This window comes from Hydra vulgaris, chromosome 08 (genome assembly GCF_038396675.1).
Source record: "Hydra vulgaris chromosome 08, alternate assembly HydraT2T_AEP".
Classification (NCBI taxonomy): domain Eukaryota; kingdom Metazoa; phylum Cnidaria; class Hydrozoa; order Anthoathecata; family Hydridae; genus Hydra; species Hydra vulgaris.
This window is the reverse complement of record NC_088927.1, coordinates 8,931,029-8,952,897: the sequence shown is the minus strand read 5'-3', so window position 1 is coordinate 8,952,897 and position 21,869 is coordinate 8,931,029. Positions and strand designations below refer to the sequence as shown.

Below are 21,869 nucleotides of genomic sequence, written 5' to 3'. Positions count from 1 at the left end.
ATTAATTTTAGCAGATTACAAATTTCTGACTGGCTCCTATTTGCTTTAAATGTGGAAATCTTTAAGCTAAAAAAGAAAAAAAATTTAAAGAAGACTTTTAACAATTTTTCTTTCATGTGAGTGCAATAAATTAATTAATTAAAAATACCTCTATATATAAACACCCTTTATAAAAGTTATTACGCTATCTTATTTAATCTTAAATATTACCCTTCTGTGGTTTTTGCAGAAGAGAGTAGGAAAGAGCAAATTACAGCATACTTTTGAAAAACAAATTTAACTAGACAGCCATACATGTAACAAATCCCTGTTGTATGCTTTAAAATAGTTTTAAGAAGCAGAACTTTATATGATTCAAATTTTAAATAAAATGATTTAATTGATTTTTTCCTGTAACTCCTTAAAGTTTGATGAAAATTAGACTTTCATTAGACTTTGAGGAATACATAAAAATTAAACTAAATCATCATCATCATCATCATCATCATCATCATCATCATCATCATCATCATCATCATCATCATCATCATCATCATCATCATCATCATCATCATCATCATCATCATCATCATCATCATCATCGTCATCATCATCATTATCATCATTATGCAAACTTATGAAATGCAAAAAAAAAATTTCTGAAAGTACAAATAGAGGAATATTTTCAAAAAGGCTAATTTTTTTGAACTGCAACTATGCAACCATGATTCAAAATAAAGATTTATATGCTAAATAAATGATTTATATTTATATTTTATATGCTCTTAATTTAAGCAGAGCAGTAGACTTTTATTAGTTTTTTAAAATTATACTTTTTGACTGCCTGCTCAACTCAAACTCCACTACCCCTGTTCCTATTTTAGTCAGTTGATGTATGAACACTCCATTGCAAGCCTTTAAGCTACATCCTTCTTGATTTTTCAAAACTATTCCCTTTTTCACTTTTTTGAGCATTTTTTCTTAAACAGCTTTTCAAAAAAAATTCGAAAACCCATTTTGAAACAAATACTTTTTGAATTTATTCGTTTTGTTGCAGTTTTGAAACGAGTGCTGAAAAATCATTTTGACAGGTTTCTTTTCGAAACTACTCCTTTTTTCAATATAGGTTTCTTTGAAATAGGTATGCTTACCAAAAAAATATTGTATCATTTTCTACTACTAATTCAGCGAGGTAAAAGAGCACAGTGCACTGAATGCAACAATACATGCTGGTAAAACCATACAGGTAGTAAAAATGAAAAAAGAAAATAAACAGAACTAACAGTAAAATCAACCACTGTCAAGAGAATTAAAAAACTACTAGTTAGACTAAGAAACATTCTTAATAGTTTCTTTAATAGTAATGGCAGACATTAAAAAATCTCCAATACATAAATGTAATGGCAATATCAAACCCTAAATGTAATGGCAATATCAAACAATAAAAAATTTACATCTAAATATTTAAAGATTACCTATCAACATAATCACCAAGAAAAAGACAACGTTCAGTATCAGGAGTACCTACAAGATCAAAATGTCGTAGTAAATCTTCAAATTGACCATGTATATCACCAAAAATATGAACAGGTGCATTGATTTCTAGCAGATTGGAATCTTCCAAAAAAATCTCACGAGATATGTTGCATAACTGCCTAATTTTTGATTCAGATAGTTGAGCCTAAAGAATATAATTTTAACAATACTTTTATAAGTATAGATGATATTACTGAAAATAAATTTAAATTAATGTGTAACATGCAATAACAGGCCTTGTTAAGAAGCGTTATGCAGCTTGCATTTTGCTTGCGAAAAGCTGATTTGCCTACGCGTTCAGCAGTTTTGCGCTACACAAAAACTTTTATCTTTTAGAATATTTAAATTATCTTTTGATGTCGTTAACGTGACGTTTATTCGGAAGAAATAAAGTCGTAAGTAAAATTTAACCGCAATTGTAAACTAATAGATTTTTTGTTAAAGAAACAGTTTGTTTAATAATTTTTTTGTTGTTAAAAATTAGTTAAAAAAAATAAAGCGTTTTAAGTTTTATCTTAAGGAATTAAATATATAAATTCCTTTTAAACATAAAAACTATTTTTTGTCATAGTTTTAAAAAATGCACGATTTATTTTGATGTAAATATTTTATTAAAAAAATATTTTGTTTATTGTTAATTCAATAACGTAAAGTTTTAATAAAGTTCGTTTAACTTATGAAAATAAATTATGATCACGAATATGTTATCAGTAACTGATAAATAAAAAAAAACTCTTTTTTTAAAAACATTATTAAAAAGAGTTCACAAAATAAATAAGAAAAAATTTATTAACAGTTAATAAAATAACCAAAAACCAACTGTAAAATTATAAGAAAATAAACAAATATTACATTTTATGAAAAAAGTATTTTTTTCAAAATAAAATTTAGTTCATATTTGAAAAAAATGATAAAAATGATTTTTCAAATAAGAACTAAGATTTTATTTGTAACTTTTGTTACAGTGAGAAAAAAAAACTGTATGATTTTCAACGCGTTAATAAAATAACTTTAATTACAATGCAGTACTTAAAAATACACTAGTGACGCAATATAACTTCTAACAATACAAAATATATATGCTGAGTTGAGTTACTTTGAAAAGCGTTACGCGTTTTCGTTACGCAGCAAAATCTCGTAACAAGGCCTGCAATAATAATTTAAAAATAATAAAAATTCTAATAAAAAAAAAAGATTACATAATTTATTTTTTAGTATAGAATAATGTGCGTAATGTAATAATCTAGTAGGAGCAGAAAATAAGAACAACTAATAACAGGATACTTAATTTAAAATTGTATTATTAATGGTTACTCTAGGATTCTCCAAGATTTTTTAAAAACAAAATCAGGTGGTTCGCATATGCACAATTTTTAGCTCAGTTATTCAACAAACTATTTTGTTGCAAATTATAAATATGTGTGTAGTAAAGAGAAGAAAAACTTATCCTAATATTCACTGGTCTCATCCTATAAACCGGTTAACAATCTCTTCAAAATCCTCATTTTTCATTGACACTCATTTAATGAGGATAAGAAAGTGTTGTAACAACCATAATTTTAATAAACTACATTGTCAGTCCATTGATAAGTTTTTACCATATTTTTTACCATTTTTACCATTACATAAGAAACGATAGCTCATGCTAGTTAAATTTAGTCTCAGTAATCTTTGGTCATAAGTGAACCCATTCAGACCAAGAACAGCTTTACTAGACTTACGTAGAACATTTTCAATTAATCGTTGATCTTTTTTAAGCCTAGGTTAGTAGACAGCAATAATCAAGGTGAGGAGGATCAGGGGAAATAAACAAAGTATGAAATGTCAAGATATTGAAATTTACAAATGATCTTTTGATCATTTTTGGCACTAGAAAAACTTAGCTTCCATAATTTTGCCCAGTTTGCTATAATGTTCTCATCTTTTGCAGGTTATTGCATGATGAGCTATTAGAAATTAATTTGTATAGCTTAGTAACATCTGTAAATACAGATACAACTGCTAAAACTAAATCAGGAAAATCATTGATATATATCAAGAACAAAAGTAGTTGTTATTCTATTTTTATCATATTCACAGTAATTTATACTTGATAACATTATAATTATTATATTTAATACTATTATTTATACACAATACAACTATTTATATTATAATTGAATATAAATATTTGAAAAATTATTATATTCATAAAATTAATACTTTGTAAAAACATTTTTTAATATCTAGATTTTGACTGACGATCTGAGTGATATGTCAATAAATATAAATATCTGTCATTGAAGAGTTTAAACAGTAAATATTAACGAGGTGTTAAAGCATGAAACAAAAATATTCTACAAAGTATTCAATTGAATACTTCACACTTTATTCCAGATAAATTTACTGAAAAAGAAGAATAAAAAGTATTTTTTGTTGTCTTAACTGCCTAAATCCTCAGTCAACTTTTGTACTGAAGCCATATATGATTCATCTCTGGCGCTGCTTTGCAATAAAGGGGGTTGCATTAGTAATTGTTTTTTTTTTAACATGATACTTAAAAAAGTTTTAATTATAAAAAATTATTTAACGTTTTCATACTTTATTATTAAAGTGGATTAAATTGTTATTGTAAAAAGCTTTAAAAAAAAAGTAAAACAATACTGCAAAGTTGTTTTGTCAATATAAAGAGCTTGCGTTAAAATAAAACAGCATTGTCATGTTGTTTTATAGCTGTTTTATACAGTTTATAGCGCTAATTATATAAACGTGTTTAAAATTATACTCAGTAAAATAAAATTGTTCCAATTGTTCTAAAAATAACACACTTGATATAATTATATCAGAACCAAAAGATAAAATCAACAAAGTTTTAACAGGAACTTGTCTTGGCACAGCCTCTCAAGGGCATATATCTCTGAGCTGGCAGCACAATTTAAGCAGTAGTAGTCAAAATAGTTTTAACAGCAAAAAATTACTTTATAAATATGGCAAATACTATGAAATAAGCACTTTTATAAATAACATTTGGCGAGCTATTTATGAATCATGATGTTCAGGAATGTTATTCCATATGGTCTAACCTCTATAATGAAGTGTGCCATAAGTTTATTCTAAAGGCATCAAATAATACCACCAAAAAAAGGCAACCCTGGATCACAAACAAGTTAATGAAGCTAATTAGACTAAAAAAAGAGCTCTGGTACAAAAATGCAAACTCAAAGTGGAAAAATGCAATGCACATCATGGAGTATACAAATGTCAAAAAGGAGGAAAAGAAAAATAGCAAATAAGCATTACGTGTCTATGAGTCAGAGCTAGCTAACGACAACCACAATCGTAAATGGATATTGAGCAATCAATCAGCCTTAACCTCAGATTCAAATCAAATGAGCAGTGATTGAATAACAAAAGCAAACATTCTCAACAACCAATTTCAATCAGTTTTTACAAAGGAACCACTGACTCAGCCACTAAACCCTTTTGCATCCAAAACAAATGTTTTAACTTCGGATATAACAATTGACCAAAACATTGTTCTCAAACATCTAAATATGCTTGATGGAAATAAGTCAATGGGCGATGATATCATTAGTCCATTTGATTTAAAGAAATGTGACACATCAATGGCAGTTCTGCTAACTTTGATTTTTCAACTTTCAATAAAATCTGGAAAGGTTCCATTATCTTGGCTTAGAGCTAATATTACACTTATTTATAAAAAAGATAGCAGAACAGATACAGCCAATTACAGGCCAATATTGCTCACTTCTGTTCCATGTAAACTTATGGAAAAAATAGTTAGACAAGCCATAATCGATCATTTGGTAAATAACAAATTGCTTTCCAAAACTTAACATGGTTTTGTTTCAAAAAAGACTTGCATCACAAATCTTTTAGAAACAATGGACTTTTTGACTCGTAGCAAATCAAAGAAAAAACCAGTTGACCTAATTTTTCTTGACTTTGAAAAGGGATTCGATAAAGTTTTTCATGTAAGATTGCTGCAATCTTACATGCAAAATGTATGGTATAAATGGCAATCTTCTAAACTGCATAAAAGCCTTCTTAACAAACTGCAAGCAGCGTGTTATATTTGGAGATTCAAAATCTGACTGGATTGATGTAACTAGCGGGAATCCCCAAGGTTCTGTGTAAGGACCAACACTCTTTGTCATATTTGTTAATGACCTGCCAATTCATGTCAAATCAGCCATTTGCAAAATATATGCAGATGGCACAAAGCTCATGGAAGTTATTAAAAATGATGAAGACCAAGCAAGTTTACAATCAGATCTAAACGAGATTGTTAAATGGACGCAAACCTGGCTAATGGAGTTAAATGTAAAAAAATTATGCATGTTGCCCTGGCACAATAAAATTTGATTATATTATGAATGAAATCAAAAATGACGGTACAACCAATAGAAAAGTTTTAGATCTTAGGATTCTAATCTCCGAGAATCTTAAATATGCTCACAGTGCAATATAGCTGCAAACAAAGTAAGTAATATGCTTGGAACTCTTAAACACACATTTCTATCAAGAGACATAGATATTTGGAAAAAAATTTATACTACATATATTAGACCACATCTGGAGTTTGCCATACAAGCTTGGAACCCTTACCTTGATAGTGACATAAAAAAAATTGAAAAGGTACAACGCAACGCAACAAAAGTTTCTCAGGCTTTAAAAAATAAAGACTACAAAACTCAATGTAAAATCATGAAATTAACCACCCTTAAAGCAAATGGAAAAGAGGCGATCTTATTCAAAAATATAAACATCTCAACAATTTAAACCTAATTGATTGGCACATAATGCCTTGCAGCATAGCACCCAGAGCTCAACATTGAATCAGATTTCATCACGAGATGTCAGAAACTGCAAAATCAGACATAAGTTTTTTAACTACCGTGTAGTCAATCAATGGAATACTTTGCCAGATAATGTCATTGAGGCAACATCAGTTGAAAAATTTAAACAATTACTAGACAGTTTTCAGTCATCCTAGTTACTACAGCTCATCATTTACCATAAATGCCACACAAAAGTGGCCGACATACCAGTTGGGTTTAGATACATAACTAACTAACTAATTAAACCATTATTGTCATAAAACTTTAAACTTAATTTTTGCGCAAAAACATGCTCCGTCTATACCAAACAAGTAATATCAAATTAAAAAAAACAACAACTGGTAAAGTCAAAAAAATACTAAACTTATTAGATAACATGTTTTTTCTGATTTTTTACTTCTTGATATGCTGTACTAATAAAAACTAATAAAAGGGTTTTTAAGTTGATGTTTTCATTTAATTTTTTTTTTGTCCTAATTGTTTTGCATTTTGCAATAAACTAAGAAAAAAATTTGGATCAATAAGTCGTATTATATTTCCATAAGTTTAAGTTAGGGCTCTGGAGTCAGAGTCACAATATTTTTAGAGTCGGAGTCGCTAAACAAAATCGCGACTCCAAAAGTAAAACTTCTCAGTATTGCACATGCATGTACAAAATATTCAATTAACCTTATATTCATACTAAACCTCAAAGAGCTTTTCATAAATTTGGCAAAAAATAAAATTTTTAACTTATCGCATAATATTTTTTTAAAAAGTCAAAGAATTTTTCAAAAACTTTGCTTTGGAGTCAGAGTGGGAGTTGGAGTCGGAATTGTAATTTGAAAATTTCAACAACTGGAGTCAGAGTTGGTACTTTTTTTTTTAAAAACTCCACACCCCTGGTTTAAGTACATGCTCAATTTAATTTTATTTATTCTTTTTATGTTTTTAACAGAAGCAGAATAACTTATTATTTTATTTTAATTTAAATTTTTTATAATTTGATTTTGATCACTCATTTAATGTATGCAATAGAATGTTTCTTCTTTTTAAACTATTTAATGTTTGGGTAATTCCATGTAAGAGTGGGACAAAAAATTGAAATTTTTTGGATTTCTTTTAAATTTCAACTAGCGGTACCTATCAATGTAACATGAAAGTAAATATCATCTTGCAACTTATACATCGTTGCTTGGAATTGAATCTTTTGAAGATATTGCTGAATATAAAAGAGAAATATTAATGTAGAGGACTGGGCTATCAGAAGAAAAAGAGTTAAAGCCAAAATTACCTGAAGACAATATAAAGAAAGAAATTATACTGGAATCAGCAAGATCATTAACATGCTTAAAAGTACTTTGTGTGAACTTGAAGTGACTCCTTCATTTACCCAAAACCTCTAACAAGCCTTCACTTGGAAAGAGAAAGATAAGGCAAACTGAAGAAGCAGTTATTAAGAAACTTGTAATTGCTCTGGATGTCACTGAAACTGATTTAGTTGCACCAAACAACAATGAAGTGCTAAAGAAAATTCAAATTAAAACTGGCGATCTGGACTTCCTTGTTGAATGCATGAAAGACTAACAGAAGACAGCAACTTCAAATTTTGACATTGACCCCAAAATTTTGGTCTATCAGAAAAGCAGCAAAAGAGTTTTCAGTTTCCAAACACAAAAATCAAAATGCAAAGTTTTTACGTAATCAAAAAGGCATCATAGCATATCCTGATGTGGTTCAATGGTATCGAATTAGCAAAGATGTTATAGAACTTGTAAGGCATTTTTACTGTGACGATGAGTATTCAAGGCAAATGCCAGGAAATTAAAACTGTGTATGTGTCAGGAAAAAAAATACATGTCAAAAAAATTGATTTTGTGTAACTTAAAGAAGCTCTATGTAGCATTTAGGATAAAGTACCCAGACCTTAAAATTGGATTTTCTAAATTTTGCAGTCTTTAGCCTAAATGGTGCATTCTTGCTGGTGCAAAAGGTACACATTCCGTTTGTGTGTACAATACACAAAAATGTTAAACTAATTTTGAGTGATGTAGGTTTTGAAACATCTTATCATAAAATCATTGAAAAGATTGTTTGCAGCAGAAAATCGAAAGAGTACATGATTCACCAATGCAATAGTTTTCCTGGCATACAAGAAGCAATTAGTATTGATGAGGCTATTGTACTGACAGATTTTTTTGGACAGAAATTCAATATTTTTCGGATGGCTATGCAGGGCAGTATAAAAGCTGCATACATTTTTATAATTTATGTCACCATGCTCAAGATTTTTCTGTTCGTTGCATTTGGAATTTCTTTGCAACAAGCTATGGCGAATTTCCATGCGATGGAATAGGTGGCACTGTTAAAAGGCTTGTTCCAACTGCTAGCTTGCAGAGACCAACTACAGGTCAAATACTGTTTTCTCAAGCAATATTTGAATACTGTCAAAAGTCAACCAGTGGGATTATGTTTGTGTACGTCACTGTTGAAGAAATGGAGCTAGTAAGAAACAAACTTACTGATAGACTTTTAATAGCAACCACTATTCCTGGGACAAGAAGTTTCCATCAATTTATACCTTCTTCTCATTCAATTATAAAAATGAAAAGGGTATCAGATGATAATGATTTTGCTCTAACATTTGACTTTGTCAATAAACAAAAATATAAAACTATTAAAATTCACTATATTATGATGTCACAATACCTATGATGCAAATATGACAAATTTTACTGGCTTGGTATAGTTGCTGAAGTTGATAAAGAGAATGATGATTTTATGGAATAGCTTATGCATCCACATTATCCAAGTCGGCCGTACTACTGGCCAAAGCGGGATGATAATTGCTGGGTGCCAAGAATGAATGTCATTTCTCTTGTTAAAACACAGTTAACATCTTCTGGACGTCAGTACCACATCTCAAAAGAAGATGAAACTCTATTTGAACAGCTTTTATCTTGTATTAAATATTTTATTTTCATTATTTAAATGATATCAACTTTGATTTTATTAATATTGGATTATTTCTTTTTATTTCTATTTTTGAACTTTTTCAATAAAGCAGGTTTTTTACTATTTTTCAAAAAAGTTGGCATTTTAGTTTCTCATTTTTTTAACACCACAGTTGAGCATGCAACCTAAAATTTGAGGAAGCAACCAATATTTTAAAACAATACTTAACTATTAGACATTAAGTAATAATGTTAAAGTTAAATTATTATAATTAATAAATAATGAAATTATATTTTCAATGTGACTTTCAATTGCAAATTATATTAACATGCATACTTTTGAAAATATTAGTTATAAATATGCAAGTTATGTAAATCAATTTTTTTATTTTCTTTCAGAGACCTATACTTTTCTAAGACCTCTTATTTCACATTTAGAGTAAGGCAACTCCAGAAATAAGTGAAATGTAAAACATGGTTACGAAACAAAAAATTTGACTATTGATATTTAAAAATTAAAAAATTATTCTCAAATATTAGGAATTGGGTTATTTTTTCTTCATCTATGTATTCAACACCTTTAAAAATGGTCAGGTACCAATTTTCAGTCAAATTCTTTCTCTAGAACTTAAATTATTCACACAAAAAGCTATAAATCTATAATGGAGAAATGGAGAACGGAGACTAAAAAAGGATTTTTTTGTCTAAATTTCAAAATGACATATCTTTATTATGCTTTAAAAAACCAAAACCATCTTTTTTATAAATATAGCCTAAGATCTAATACTTCATTTGAAAAATAAATTGAATCAATAAGACTTAGGCAACTCCGGGAGTTAATAAAAGCGCAACCTATGGTAACGGAACTTGACTGACCTTTTTAAAATCAGAAAATAACTATCAAAAAATTTAAATTTAAATATTTTCTCAACATTTTTGAATTCGGCACCCTCAAAAATGGTCAGGTACCAATTTTTAGTCACATTCCTCGACTAAATCTTAAATTATTCATTAAAAAGTAATACTACAAAATCCATAATGGTGATAAAAAAAATTTGAAGTTCAGCCTAAAATGTTCCTTTTTCTTACCATAATTTGGTAAAAAAAAGAAAAACATTTTAGGCTGAACTTCAAAACGTCATAACTTTTGAACCATTTGGATTTGGGAGCTCAAATTTTACAATTTTTCAAGTTTCATTAATTCATACCACTGGTTAAAACTTAAAGAAAATGTAAGGGGTGACTAAAATGACTGTCCCACTTTTATGTGGAATTAATCGTTTGCAATATAATGTTTCTACTTTTTAAACTATTTAATGTTTGCAATAGAATGTTTCTACTTTTTGAACCATTTAATGTTTGCAATAGAATGTTTCTATTTTTTAAACTATTTTCAAGAAACAAAAAATAATGACGCCTTTACAAAAAATTTGAATGTTCAAATTATGTTCAAATTAGGTGAAAAAAACACCTCAGAATGAGAACCACTTCATGTAATATGTTAAAAAATTGGTGCAAATGCAGCATATGGCCGCACCAAACTCTAGAAATTTCATGCAAATCCAACTGGTTAAGGATTTATTGCAGTTTTAATTTATATTTTGTTAGTTTTTTGCTACTTAGACCTTAAAACTTTACCGATTACTGTGATATTCAATCATTATTTTCAAAATAAAGGTTACATGAGTGTTTTACTATGTAATATTAACAACTTTTATGATAACAGTTTTATTGCTACATGTACCATTTTTATACTATAGACAAAAATATTGATTTGCTATTTGAAGCATGGTTTGAATTGGCTTATGCATAGAGTAAATATCTCAACATTTACTAAAGTATAAACTACCGCCAAAAAAAATTTGATTTTCTCCACAAGAGATTGATTTAAAATAGCTTAATATAATCCTTTATTCAAATACTCTTCAATATTTTTACATGCAATATTAAAATTTATAATTGCTAACAGCAGTTAAGGATTAAAATGGATAAAATGTTAATTATTAACTGTAAGCTTTGATTTTCTACTGCCTAATCTGATAAAACAAATTAGTTGCATTTCTTTAGAGATGCTTACTGATCAGATCAGTTATGCAGCATAACAAACTTTCTATGTACAATGGATGATAATTTTTTCATTTATACCTTGACCAATGCTTATAAAAGTTTTGATGAGCAGTTTCAACACATTGTTCACTATAGGGCCCCAAGGAGAATTTGCACCTGATGAAACCTTTGATGTGGTAGAAGACGGTGTGAATTTTGGGTGTTACGCTTTGCACCAGTTATCATTAAGTAACAACTTTTGAAATTTTAATTACTTCAGCAAAATCAGGCTGAAGAATAAATCCAAAGCAAACTCTTACAACTAAATCGAAACTTTTGAATGCTTTAATTATATGAAAAATGTTGGGAACTGAGTTTGTATAAGCAAGTTGCTGGAATACATCCACATTTTCAAGAAGCTTCCTGCATTTATTTCCCTCAAACTGGTCCCCATGATACAGATTCAGTTAAATGTGGAGGGTATCTGGCCACTTAAAAGCTTCTATACAAGCAGTTGTAAGTATCTTGAAAATATGATTGACAACTGTTATGAGGAGATGTAACACTATTGGTGAAGTTATTTCTAAAATCAGAACATTGTCAAGCCCACTCATAATTGGGTTTCGAATGACATTGCCAATAAACTTTTCTAGTGTTCTAAAGTTTCCATACTTAATAAGACAATTGGATTTGAGGTCAAACCATGTACAAGGGTGCATACTTGAATGGGTCTGAAGACCACAAATAATATTTGCAACTTTTATATGGCAAGCCAAAACTAGTTTAACTCTATTTGCATTAATCAGTGACCAGATTTGTTCAATGTTGGAGTGAGTTTTTGGCAAATCTTCAGATACCGCAACAAAAATTCCATATTTAATTGAACATTTACAAGAGTTAGAGTGATCATCAAACCAAAACATACATATTTTATCTTTATATTAAAATTTATTCAGAAAGATTGATTACCAGATGCTTTACAGGGCTTGTGATGAAGAAAATCGTCAAGCGTGTTATATTGCACTCGTAAAATTAGAATATGTTATCATTGAGTGTGATTATGTGCGCTCGAGATAATGTTGGCGAGCGCGATCATGAAAATTGCTGAAGGCGATGCTCATAAAAAGCTTTTTATTTTTTATATCTTTTTTTATTTGTTACATAATTCTTTCGTCAAAAAATGTTTGAATTAGTATCACACTCATGAAACTACTTCAACTAAGTAGATTTTTATACTTCCAAACTTCTTGTATATTGTCAGATCGTGATTTTATTTTTAACTATTTATGTTATAAAAAAATTATATCAAACAAAAACGCAACTGGATCATCATCAACTTGAACCACTCATCTCTTATTCAAATAAATTTCTTTTGCTCGCTTTTTATTCAGGATTATTTCTTCTTTTGACCAGCTTCCATGGTTTCCTAATATCATAATGCTATCATTTAGAGTGTTGTGATTCATAGATAAACGTTGATCTGATAATATGCTAGTTACTGTGCTAAACATTTGCTCCACACTTGAGTTTGATCCGGAAATTGCAAAGATAATCCATATAACTTTTAATAAATTAGGAAACTTTGACTTTTTGTACAATAACGTCGACCTCCAAATTTCTCTTGTCTGGCGATTGCGTACCATTGCTTCAAGATTGGTTCTTGAATGAATCAAAAATAGTTTCCATTCTTGGAAAACTAACTTTTCATTAAAATTGGAATGTTCGAATGGTGTTTTAAAATGCGTGGACAAAAACTTTATTTCATCCAAGCCAAACTCTTTGTTGTCAGTCCAGTTCTGCGGGTCGATGAGCCGCATGGCATGATAAATCTCAGACTCATCCTTTATGCTTGTGAATCTGCTGTTTAACGTATTTATAAGTCTGGGTATAATCTTTCTCCTAATATTTCTGACTAAGCATAATGTTTGATCTACGTCAACTAAAGTCATATCTAAGTTTACTATTATATACTTTCTATTACTGGGGTGTTTTCGTTTGTCGCAAACTTTACTTAACTGACCAGACAGTGTTTCTGGTAAGTTATATTTGCCCTCAATAACCATGTAACGTGATACATAGCTGTCTAAAATTTTTTAATCTGTATCGATTTCTTCGAGCTTCAATTCCAGTTCTAAATTTGTTCGGTTGATTGTAGCTAGAATATCATGCGGCAACAATTCATTTGCCTCAAATACTTTTGATGCTGACACAATGAGCTCTAGCAAATCATGATAAACGGCACCAGTGAAAAGAAAGTTATATGATTTGAATTTCTTTAGTAACCAATAGATTAGTAAAATTTACAAAGTTGGAAACATACGAACAAACTATTTTTATTTGAATCAATTATTCAATACTTTATCTAATATTTTTAAAATAGTCAACATATCGATACTTACAATAACAGCAAAGTTTTTGTGCGGCATATTGGCAGAAGGGCCATTTCATAGGCACAGTTTACAAGTCTTATATACGCATCATCCGTTAAAACTTTTAACAAAGACGATATTGACACTTGTATCTAAGAAACAAAAGAGTATTACAACTACAAAAGTACACTGTTTCCTTAAACTTTTACTTTATGCAGTACCAATCTTAATTGAATCATAGTTTAAAACTTTTTCTATGATATATTTTATAGACATCGATTTCATTTAGTCATTTTAAAGGAAAAAACGTTCGAGCTTTTTTAACTAATGTTAAGTACACTTTCTTTTTTTTATAAAAAACCAATCAAACGGTTAGTACTAAAAAGTTTCTTATTTTAAGGATACTTTTTTCTAAATCTAGTACTAAAAGTTTCTTAAAAGTTTCTTTAATTTCAAGTTTTTATTTTTTATTTGTAATCAAATTGAATTCTATTCAATTGCGCGTGCAAATTAAATTCTCATTCAAACTGTTGTTCTCCATTGAAGACAAAGTTAACTTCGAGTAATGTTGATGAGATATTTAGGTGAAAAATGAGGAAATATTCATCGAACTTATAAATAAGTTTCTTATTGAAAAGTTACTTAGTACTAAAAGTTTCTTAAGATTTTGAGGCTCCTAGTACTAGTTTCTTATAAACTGGTTTCTTATAAAAAAAAAATGTGAAATCGTTTTCGACTTTTTTAATGTTACAGTTAAATCAATAATAAAAAAGAGTTAACGAACTTTAATTAATGCAACATAAGTGTCATTAGTATAAATGCTAGTTTCATCTGCGTCATTAAAAAAATAATTTTGAAAAAAAAAAAAACGCTGTTGTTTAAAAAAAAGTTTCTAAAGTTTTTTTAGGTTTAATTTTTTTCTTTTATTGACAAATTATTTTTAGGTTATTTTTTTTTTAACTTTCTCTTAGTTTAGTTTAATTTTTTCAGCGCGTTTTAGAAATAATTAAATATCAAAATTTAACATAAACATCATCAAGCATTTGCAAATGTGTAAATGCTTGATGGCCAAATCATCAAAACAAAATATATTAATGGTGTACGATCACACGACTTCCTGATCAAGCCTGCAACAAACAACGCTTTAGCACAGTTCAAAATTAAGATATTAGAATCTGGTAAATAAGAATATAAAATCTGTATTTCAAAGGTAATAATTTATTAATTACCTTTGAGGATTTTGTATTTTGTATTCCATCAGTTGACATAACACATCGCTCATTTGAGAGTTTCTCGCCCTCACACCTTATTGCAGTAAGGTGAGATATGTTTCAAAATGTCTTTGAGTTGTGCAGATCGACAAAAAGTTCGTCTCATCTATAAACCGTAAAGCACATTGTCGTATTAAACCTTTACAACCTTGTAATACCGCTTCTCTATTTCTTGTACAAACTTTGCAGAAAATTTCAATAACGTATGTAGTTCCGTTGGTAATTTCAGTTCTAAAGCTTATTACCTCTTCAACTTTCCATTTAATAAATGTTGACATCATTACTTCGTTTCCTTTTTAAATGTCCTTGATTGCGAACATTCTAAACAACAGAATCGTTTTAAATTTGAGTTAAAATAAATAATAGTTAATAAAAAAGCTATACTATGAACAAAAACTAATTTTAAAAATTACTCTATTATTAATATTTATTTTCATTATAAACGATGTGTGGAATATTACAAACAATAAATCAAATAAATCTTACTTGATATTTTCACAAGATTAAAAATACTCTGCAGTTTCAATTTTCTCATAATGGTTTTCTAATTTTCTATTATTATTTTATTTGCGCATTTTTGTATTCACATTGTGTTTCCACATTCCATTATTGAAATTAGTGACTATTAACGACTTCAAACTGCTCATTCATTACGTTAGTGCAAAAGAGAACGACGTAGAGCTTTTTATATTTTATATCAGTGCTTTGATAATAGAATATCTTTAATAAAAAATCTTTTTTAAATATTTTATGAAAATAAAAACATAATCCAAACTATTGGACGAGCGTTATTTTATACGCTCGTTATAAGCTGAATGAGCGTTGTTTATTGCGCCTAGAACGTTTGAAAATACAGTTTACAGGTGCGCTTTACAAGCGGAGCGCGATCGCGCTCGCTTCATCACAAGCCTTGCTTTAGCGAGTCAAATGGTTTCTTAAGGAGATAATTCTTTATTGGAAATAACATGAGATGCAATTTATTCGGCATCTTTTGCTGCTAAAGATTGAAGATTTTCCCTGAACTTTATTTGAGAGCATTGATGGAGCAAACCTTTTCCTTAAAGGAAGAGGCATATGCTGCAATGTACATTTTGGTTCTTTCTCAATGGTGGTTTGCTCTTCAAGAGGATGTTTTTCTTACAGCTTTGAATGAACAATTAGGCAGATTAGGCAATAACACATTGCGCCACTTGTTTCAGGTCTCACTCGTATTGAATTGGAATTTAACAAAGGAAGGAGTATAACTTCTTTCCGTTCTTGCTTTCTGCGCAAAAATATTTTACAAAATTTGCAGAGTACATGTGATACCCAAGAATAACTGACATTGATCTTTGTTGCCTACAGTTGGCGTATTCAATCTGCTTGGAAAGCAGAGGGCTGTCTTGAATATTTATTCAGATAGAGTAAGCATACAAATTTTCGATTTTCATCATGAACCTATTCCTTTTACAAAATTTAACCTGAATTTATATTGGATAACAAACCATTAACATGCCTACAAATATTATTAAATACAAATGATTAAAATTAAGGAAATAATTACTTAAATTACTAGGAAATAATTCTTACAAAGTTTTTTCTTTAACGGAAATACTTAATTAATGACACTTGTCATTCTTATAGACAATTTAGAAAAGATTTTATTTGATGACACATTCCTGCAAAAGATTTTTACTGCTCTTCAAAGGACTATTCTGGTTTTTATAAGATTTTTCTCTGATTGGCCCTCCAAACTTTTTCTTTGTCAATTATTTTACTTATCTTATCTAAGTTTTTGTATTTTTTTAAATGTAGTTATCTTTATAAAAGCTTTGTAAGCATTTTTTAATATTTTAATGCATTTTTACAGTAGTTTATACCTTAGAAAATGCTGATATTTTCACGCAATGCATAAGCCAAGTCAAACCAATAGCAAATCAATATTTTGGTCTATAAAATGAAAATGGTAGTTGTAGCAAAAAAACGATTACAACAAAAATTGATATTATATAGTAGAACACTAATGTAACCATTATTTTTAAAATAGTGACCAAATATCCCATAAATTACTAAGATTTTAAGGTATAAGTAGCAGAAAAAAAACAAAAAATAAATTAAAACTGCCATAAATCCTTAACCAGTTAACCGATCTGGTTGAAATTTTATCCAGTGTTTGGTGCGGCCATATGCTACATTTTCACCAACTTTTATCAAATTATATAAAGTTGTTCTCATTTTTCAGGTGTTTTTATTGTCGCATTATTAAGTCAAAATTTCACTTAATTTGAACATTCAAATTAAATTATTTTCCGCAGACAAAACTAAAAGATTTCAAAATTTGCGTTAAATGGTGCCTTGGTGTGTATGCTATCACCCCATATAATTGGTATTCTTGGATCAGATAGGTTGGCATTATTAGGATCCATGCTAACCATGTAGATCTATGTTTGATTTTCAGGAATGATCTTCTTCTATGACATGGAATTACAGACGTCGCTGCAGTTTTAATTCAATTAAATTTATAATTATTGTCAGCCAGCATTGAAATACATATAAATTTTAAATTTTTTTAAATTTTAAACCTAAAATTTAAGATTGTTGTTGATAAAATCAAATTAGTGTTAAAACTAAATTAGCATAAAAACAGTTTTAATGTAACTCAATAAAAGGATGCAAAGGATGAAATTATGTTTTGATAGGTGGATCAAGAAATTGTGACTCGCTTGAGCAGCAATCACGGTATTTGTAGGGAAGAGAATGAGATGCAATCTTACAACAATTTGAAAGACACAATCTGACAGCTCAAACTACAAATATAATGTCTTGTCAAATCTTATATTATAAACTAAATGAGAAAAAGCATTATTAAAGAACCATATTTATGAACGGTAATGTACTTGATGAGTCATCTACCTCTTTGTTTTCTAGGATTAACTCTTACTTCCAATCTTTCTTGGAAACCATATATCAAATCCATTGCAAATTTAGCATCTGCTAAGGTTGCTCTTTATTGTGCTTGCCACTTCTTTACTCCATAACCTATACTTTATCTCTATAAATCTCAAATCCGATCTTGTATGTAGTACTGTTGCCATATCTGGAGCAGATCTTCAAATGATGTCCTTTCTCTTTTCAAAAACGTATAGTAAACATAGTCGGACCTGCACTAGCAGCCAACCTTCAACCATTGTCACATTGTCATGATGTTGCTTCTCTTTCTCTTTTCTATAAATACTATTACTATACTACTATTAATAATTCTGATTCTATTAAAAAGAAATTTTTTATAATAAAATCTATTTTAATTCATAAAAACTCAACAAACTATTGCATATAATATTAAATTTTTTGTTTAAATGTTATTCACCTCCACATGGCCTAGAGTTTCATTACAGTTGAAAAGGCTACTATATTGTGCTTATAACCCTCTTTTAGTTCTTTATCTCTGAAACATCAACCTTGAAGAACAAGGCGTATACACATACATAATATTTTCCAATGAAAACATGATACCATAAAACTAGAAACTCAAAAATCATATTGAAGTGAGCGCTCTACCAACACAGCACAACTGCATACATAATTAATTTACAGAATAGTAGTACATAACTACAATTATACATAAATATTTTTCAATGTAAATTTTATACCATAAAATTAGAAACTCAAAAACCATGTTGAAGCAAGCACTCTACTAACACACCAAAACTGCATACATAATTAATTTACAGAATAGTAGTACATAACTATAAACATAACATAAATATTTACATATAATATAAAAAATAACATAACATAAATATAGTACATAAACTATAACATAACATAAATATTTTCCAACGCTAATATGATACCATAAAACTAGAAACTCAAAAATGCTATATACAAAAATGTTCACCAGATAGCATAAATAATTTTTTAAAGTATTCACCTTTAAGAAGTGGTCAACAAAATTCCCTCTCAATTCATGTGAAATTATTGCCATAATTATTTATATTTATTATATTTTTAAACATGCAATTAAATACCTGTTTTCCTGTGGTTCTAACTTCATTTAGCTGTTTTATGATAGCATCGATGTTAAGATCAGTCATATTAACTTTGGCTAACTTTAACAAGTTATTTGTTTCATACTAGAAAACTCAAGCAAAACTAAAAAAAATTAAATTAAAATAATTGTTATTAATATTATCAGCTTACTTTTTAAATGGATTTTATTAAATATATCATTTTTATTTTTAGCATAAGTTCAACGTTATTAATTCATCGAGCTGAACATAAAAAAATATTTAAATCAATGATGAGAAAAGTGATGTAAAATACTTTAGATGTAAAGTCTAAACTTAAAAATGAATTAGTGAAGTCACGCAAGGGCTCGCAGATTTGCATATGTTAATAGTAAACTTTGAAGATAAAAGCTGCCATTATTAATATTATTAAATTTGATAATATTAACTATAGCAACGATTGTTTCTACTACCACGTAACTTAATCTAAAAATACGGCAAATGTCGCGCATTATATTTTACAAAATATAGTAAATAAGATTTCGAGAAATTCCTAATCAAAAAATTCGGCAGTTAAAATGCATATACCATTTTGCAACTCAAAAAAAAAATTACAACAATCAAAGAAACCAAAAAAATTAATCTAAAAAAAAATAATTAAACAAGTTAAATAAACGTTTTCGATTCTTTATTCTTTTAATTCATTAAACGTCTATTTAATTGATTTTTTTCTATACGGGGGTAAGCAACTCAAAAATTTATTTTCTAAAATAAAGCAATAACGAAATTATTACATGTTCCAAATAAAAGTACACAAAATGTTAAGATTTATTAAAACAATCGTGCTCTGTTTCCATAGCAACACGGTTACTAAGGGAAAATGTCAAAATTCCTCACCCTGGCAAAGATTGCGATTAATAAGAATGTTACTTTCAGCTGATTTTTTTCCAATTTATAGTAGAATTTTTGATATGTCAAAGTCTAATTTAAAACCACAAACACAAGGTAATCATAAATTTGACACATATTCTTCTAAAGACTTTTTATTTTCGCTTAACAACAAATATGATGGTCGCAAACATTTTGGACAACCAGATTTATCAAAAATGGAAGCAAGAATTTCTATGTCAAAAACCCTGTAGCATTTTGAGTTTCCACTTGGTACTATTACCATTACTTGCATCGCTTTTTTTTTTTATGCACTTATAAATATTCGTTCACACAATATTTACAGTCTACCATATTTATATCATTGCTATTAACATTATTTACACCAATATTTACAAATAGTTCTTGCTTTCTAAAACCATAAAAAGTATATTTACGTTTTCGAAGACGTTTAGTAAAAAATTTAACTTTATCACTATTATATGTCTTAGGCTTGTCCATTTTTCTTTAATTCATTGGAAAGCTTGTGTTAATTGTGTAGAAGCTTGAAAAAATGACTTACTTGTGCATACTTTGTTGAAATGTGCTTTTAAATTATGGCTTCAGAGATAGTGGAAAAAAGGAAGTGTAGATAGTAGAGATAGTGGAAAAAAGTAGAAAGCAGAGATAAAAAAGTAGAAAGTAGAGATAGTGGAAAAAAGCTAGACTAGATGTTTTTTATTGCATTTTTTCTTTATCTTGTTGAACACGGTTTTTACCATTTGATTTCTAAATAAATTTGCTTTTAAATTATCTGGAAAAAAAAATCAAAAAAAATTTTTTTTTGAGAGGTTTCCCCCCTTAATTGATTGTTATCTATATATTACAATTTTAAAAAAAAGATAATCAAGATAAGATTTTTATATTAATGAACTACTCGATATTTTTATATTAATGAACTACTCGAAAAAAAGATAATCAAGGTAAAAAATTAGAGGATACATGGATAAAACCTGATTTTATTTGCATGTAACTAAAGTTGCTAAACTTATACCAACGGTGTTTTTCTTCAAGAGCGTCAACAAGTATTTTCCGTTTAGAAAAGGCACCTTATCAATTGTTCGTTTATTATAAAAAGTTTTTATGAAAAAAACTTTTATGAAAAAAATAAATGTTATGGAGCTGCCACAAAGCCACTACTAAAATCAATTTCTGTGTTTTTAAAAAACTTTGAGAGATTAAAACAATGAAGTAATAACAAAAGTTAGAATAAAACCAATATTGTTTTCATTTGCATTCCTTGAAGTTTTAAATTGGATTAACTAATGTAAGCGGAAAATTTGTACTAGAATAATACATCATCAAAAGCATTTGATATTTTTTTATCGTAGATGTCCTAGGTTATACATTTCTAAAAAAATTAAAAAAAGGAAATAGTATTCCAAATCTTAATTTGAAAAGCTAATAAAGTTAACTGAATGTCATACAAAAGTGTGCATTTTAGATTATTACGAACTAGATGCGGTGTCTCTATGTTTTTGTTTCCTACACCCTTACAATCTTGAAAATTCCTGATAAAGGGCTGTCCGTTAATTAAGTCAATAATATAGGGTGGAGGTAAGGAGATAAGGCGGAGGGGGAGAAGTCAAGGTAAGTTGACGTCAACAATGTTACTTTTTAAATTAATTTTATTACTTAAAAAAAAGAAAAGTTACGTAGCGTTTGCATTTCTGTGTTAAATACGCGCTCAACCTTCAGTATTTTAATAAAGCTATTTATATTTCTACTTTTTAAAAACCGTGTTGTGCTTTAAAAGTACCCGTCACATACAGAATTAAATAAGCACATTCAAGATATTTACGTGTAACATGATTGTTTTTTCGAAGTGTTGTTGTAGTTTTGTCTACTGTGCAAACAAAAAAGATTTATGCAAGCACATAGTCTACATTATATTATTTAAATGTTTATATGAGGGTTTGGTAACCTGCGGCCACAAGTATCGTGTAGTTTTTTCGATGGCAAGATGCGGCTCTTTAGCGCT

General features: G+C 28.6%; 1 protein-coding gene across 2 annotated transcripts in view; it reads right to left on the bottom strand.

Annotated features, from left to right (window-relative positions):
• Nucleotides 1-19,373, bottom strand: part of LOC100209657 (uncharacterized) — a 59,214-nt gene extending 39,841 nt beyond the window's left edge. The window contains exons 1-3 of one of the 2 annotated variants that reach the window (XM_065803017.1): nt 19,278-19,373; nt 18,983-19,106; nt 1,455-1,660 (exon numbers count right to left, since the gene is read on the bottom strand). In XM_065803017.1, the coding sequence (XP_065659089.1) occupies nt 1,455-1,660; nt 18,983-19,048 (272 nt within the window). In that variant the 5' untranslated portion in view covers nt 19,049-19,106; nt 19,278-19,373. Of the gene's footprint in view, nt 1-1,454; nt 1,661-13,734; nt 13,857-14,933; nt 15,060-18,982; nt 19,107-19,277 lie in introns of those variants that run through there. The other variant, XM_065803018.1, reaches the window with a different exon arrangement.
• Between the last annotated feature and the right edge of the window lie 2,496 nt (nt 19,374-21,869).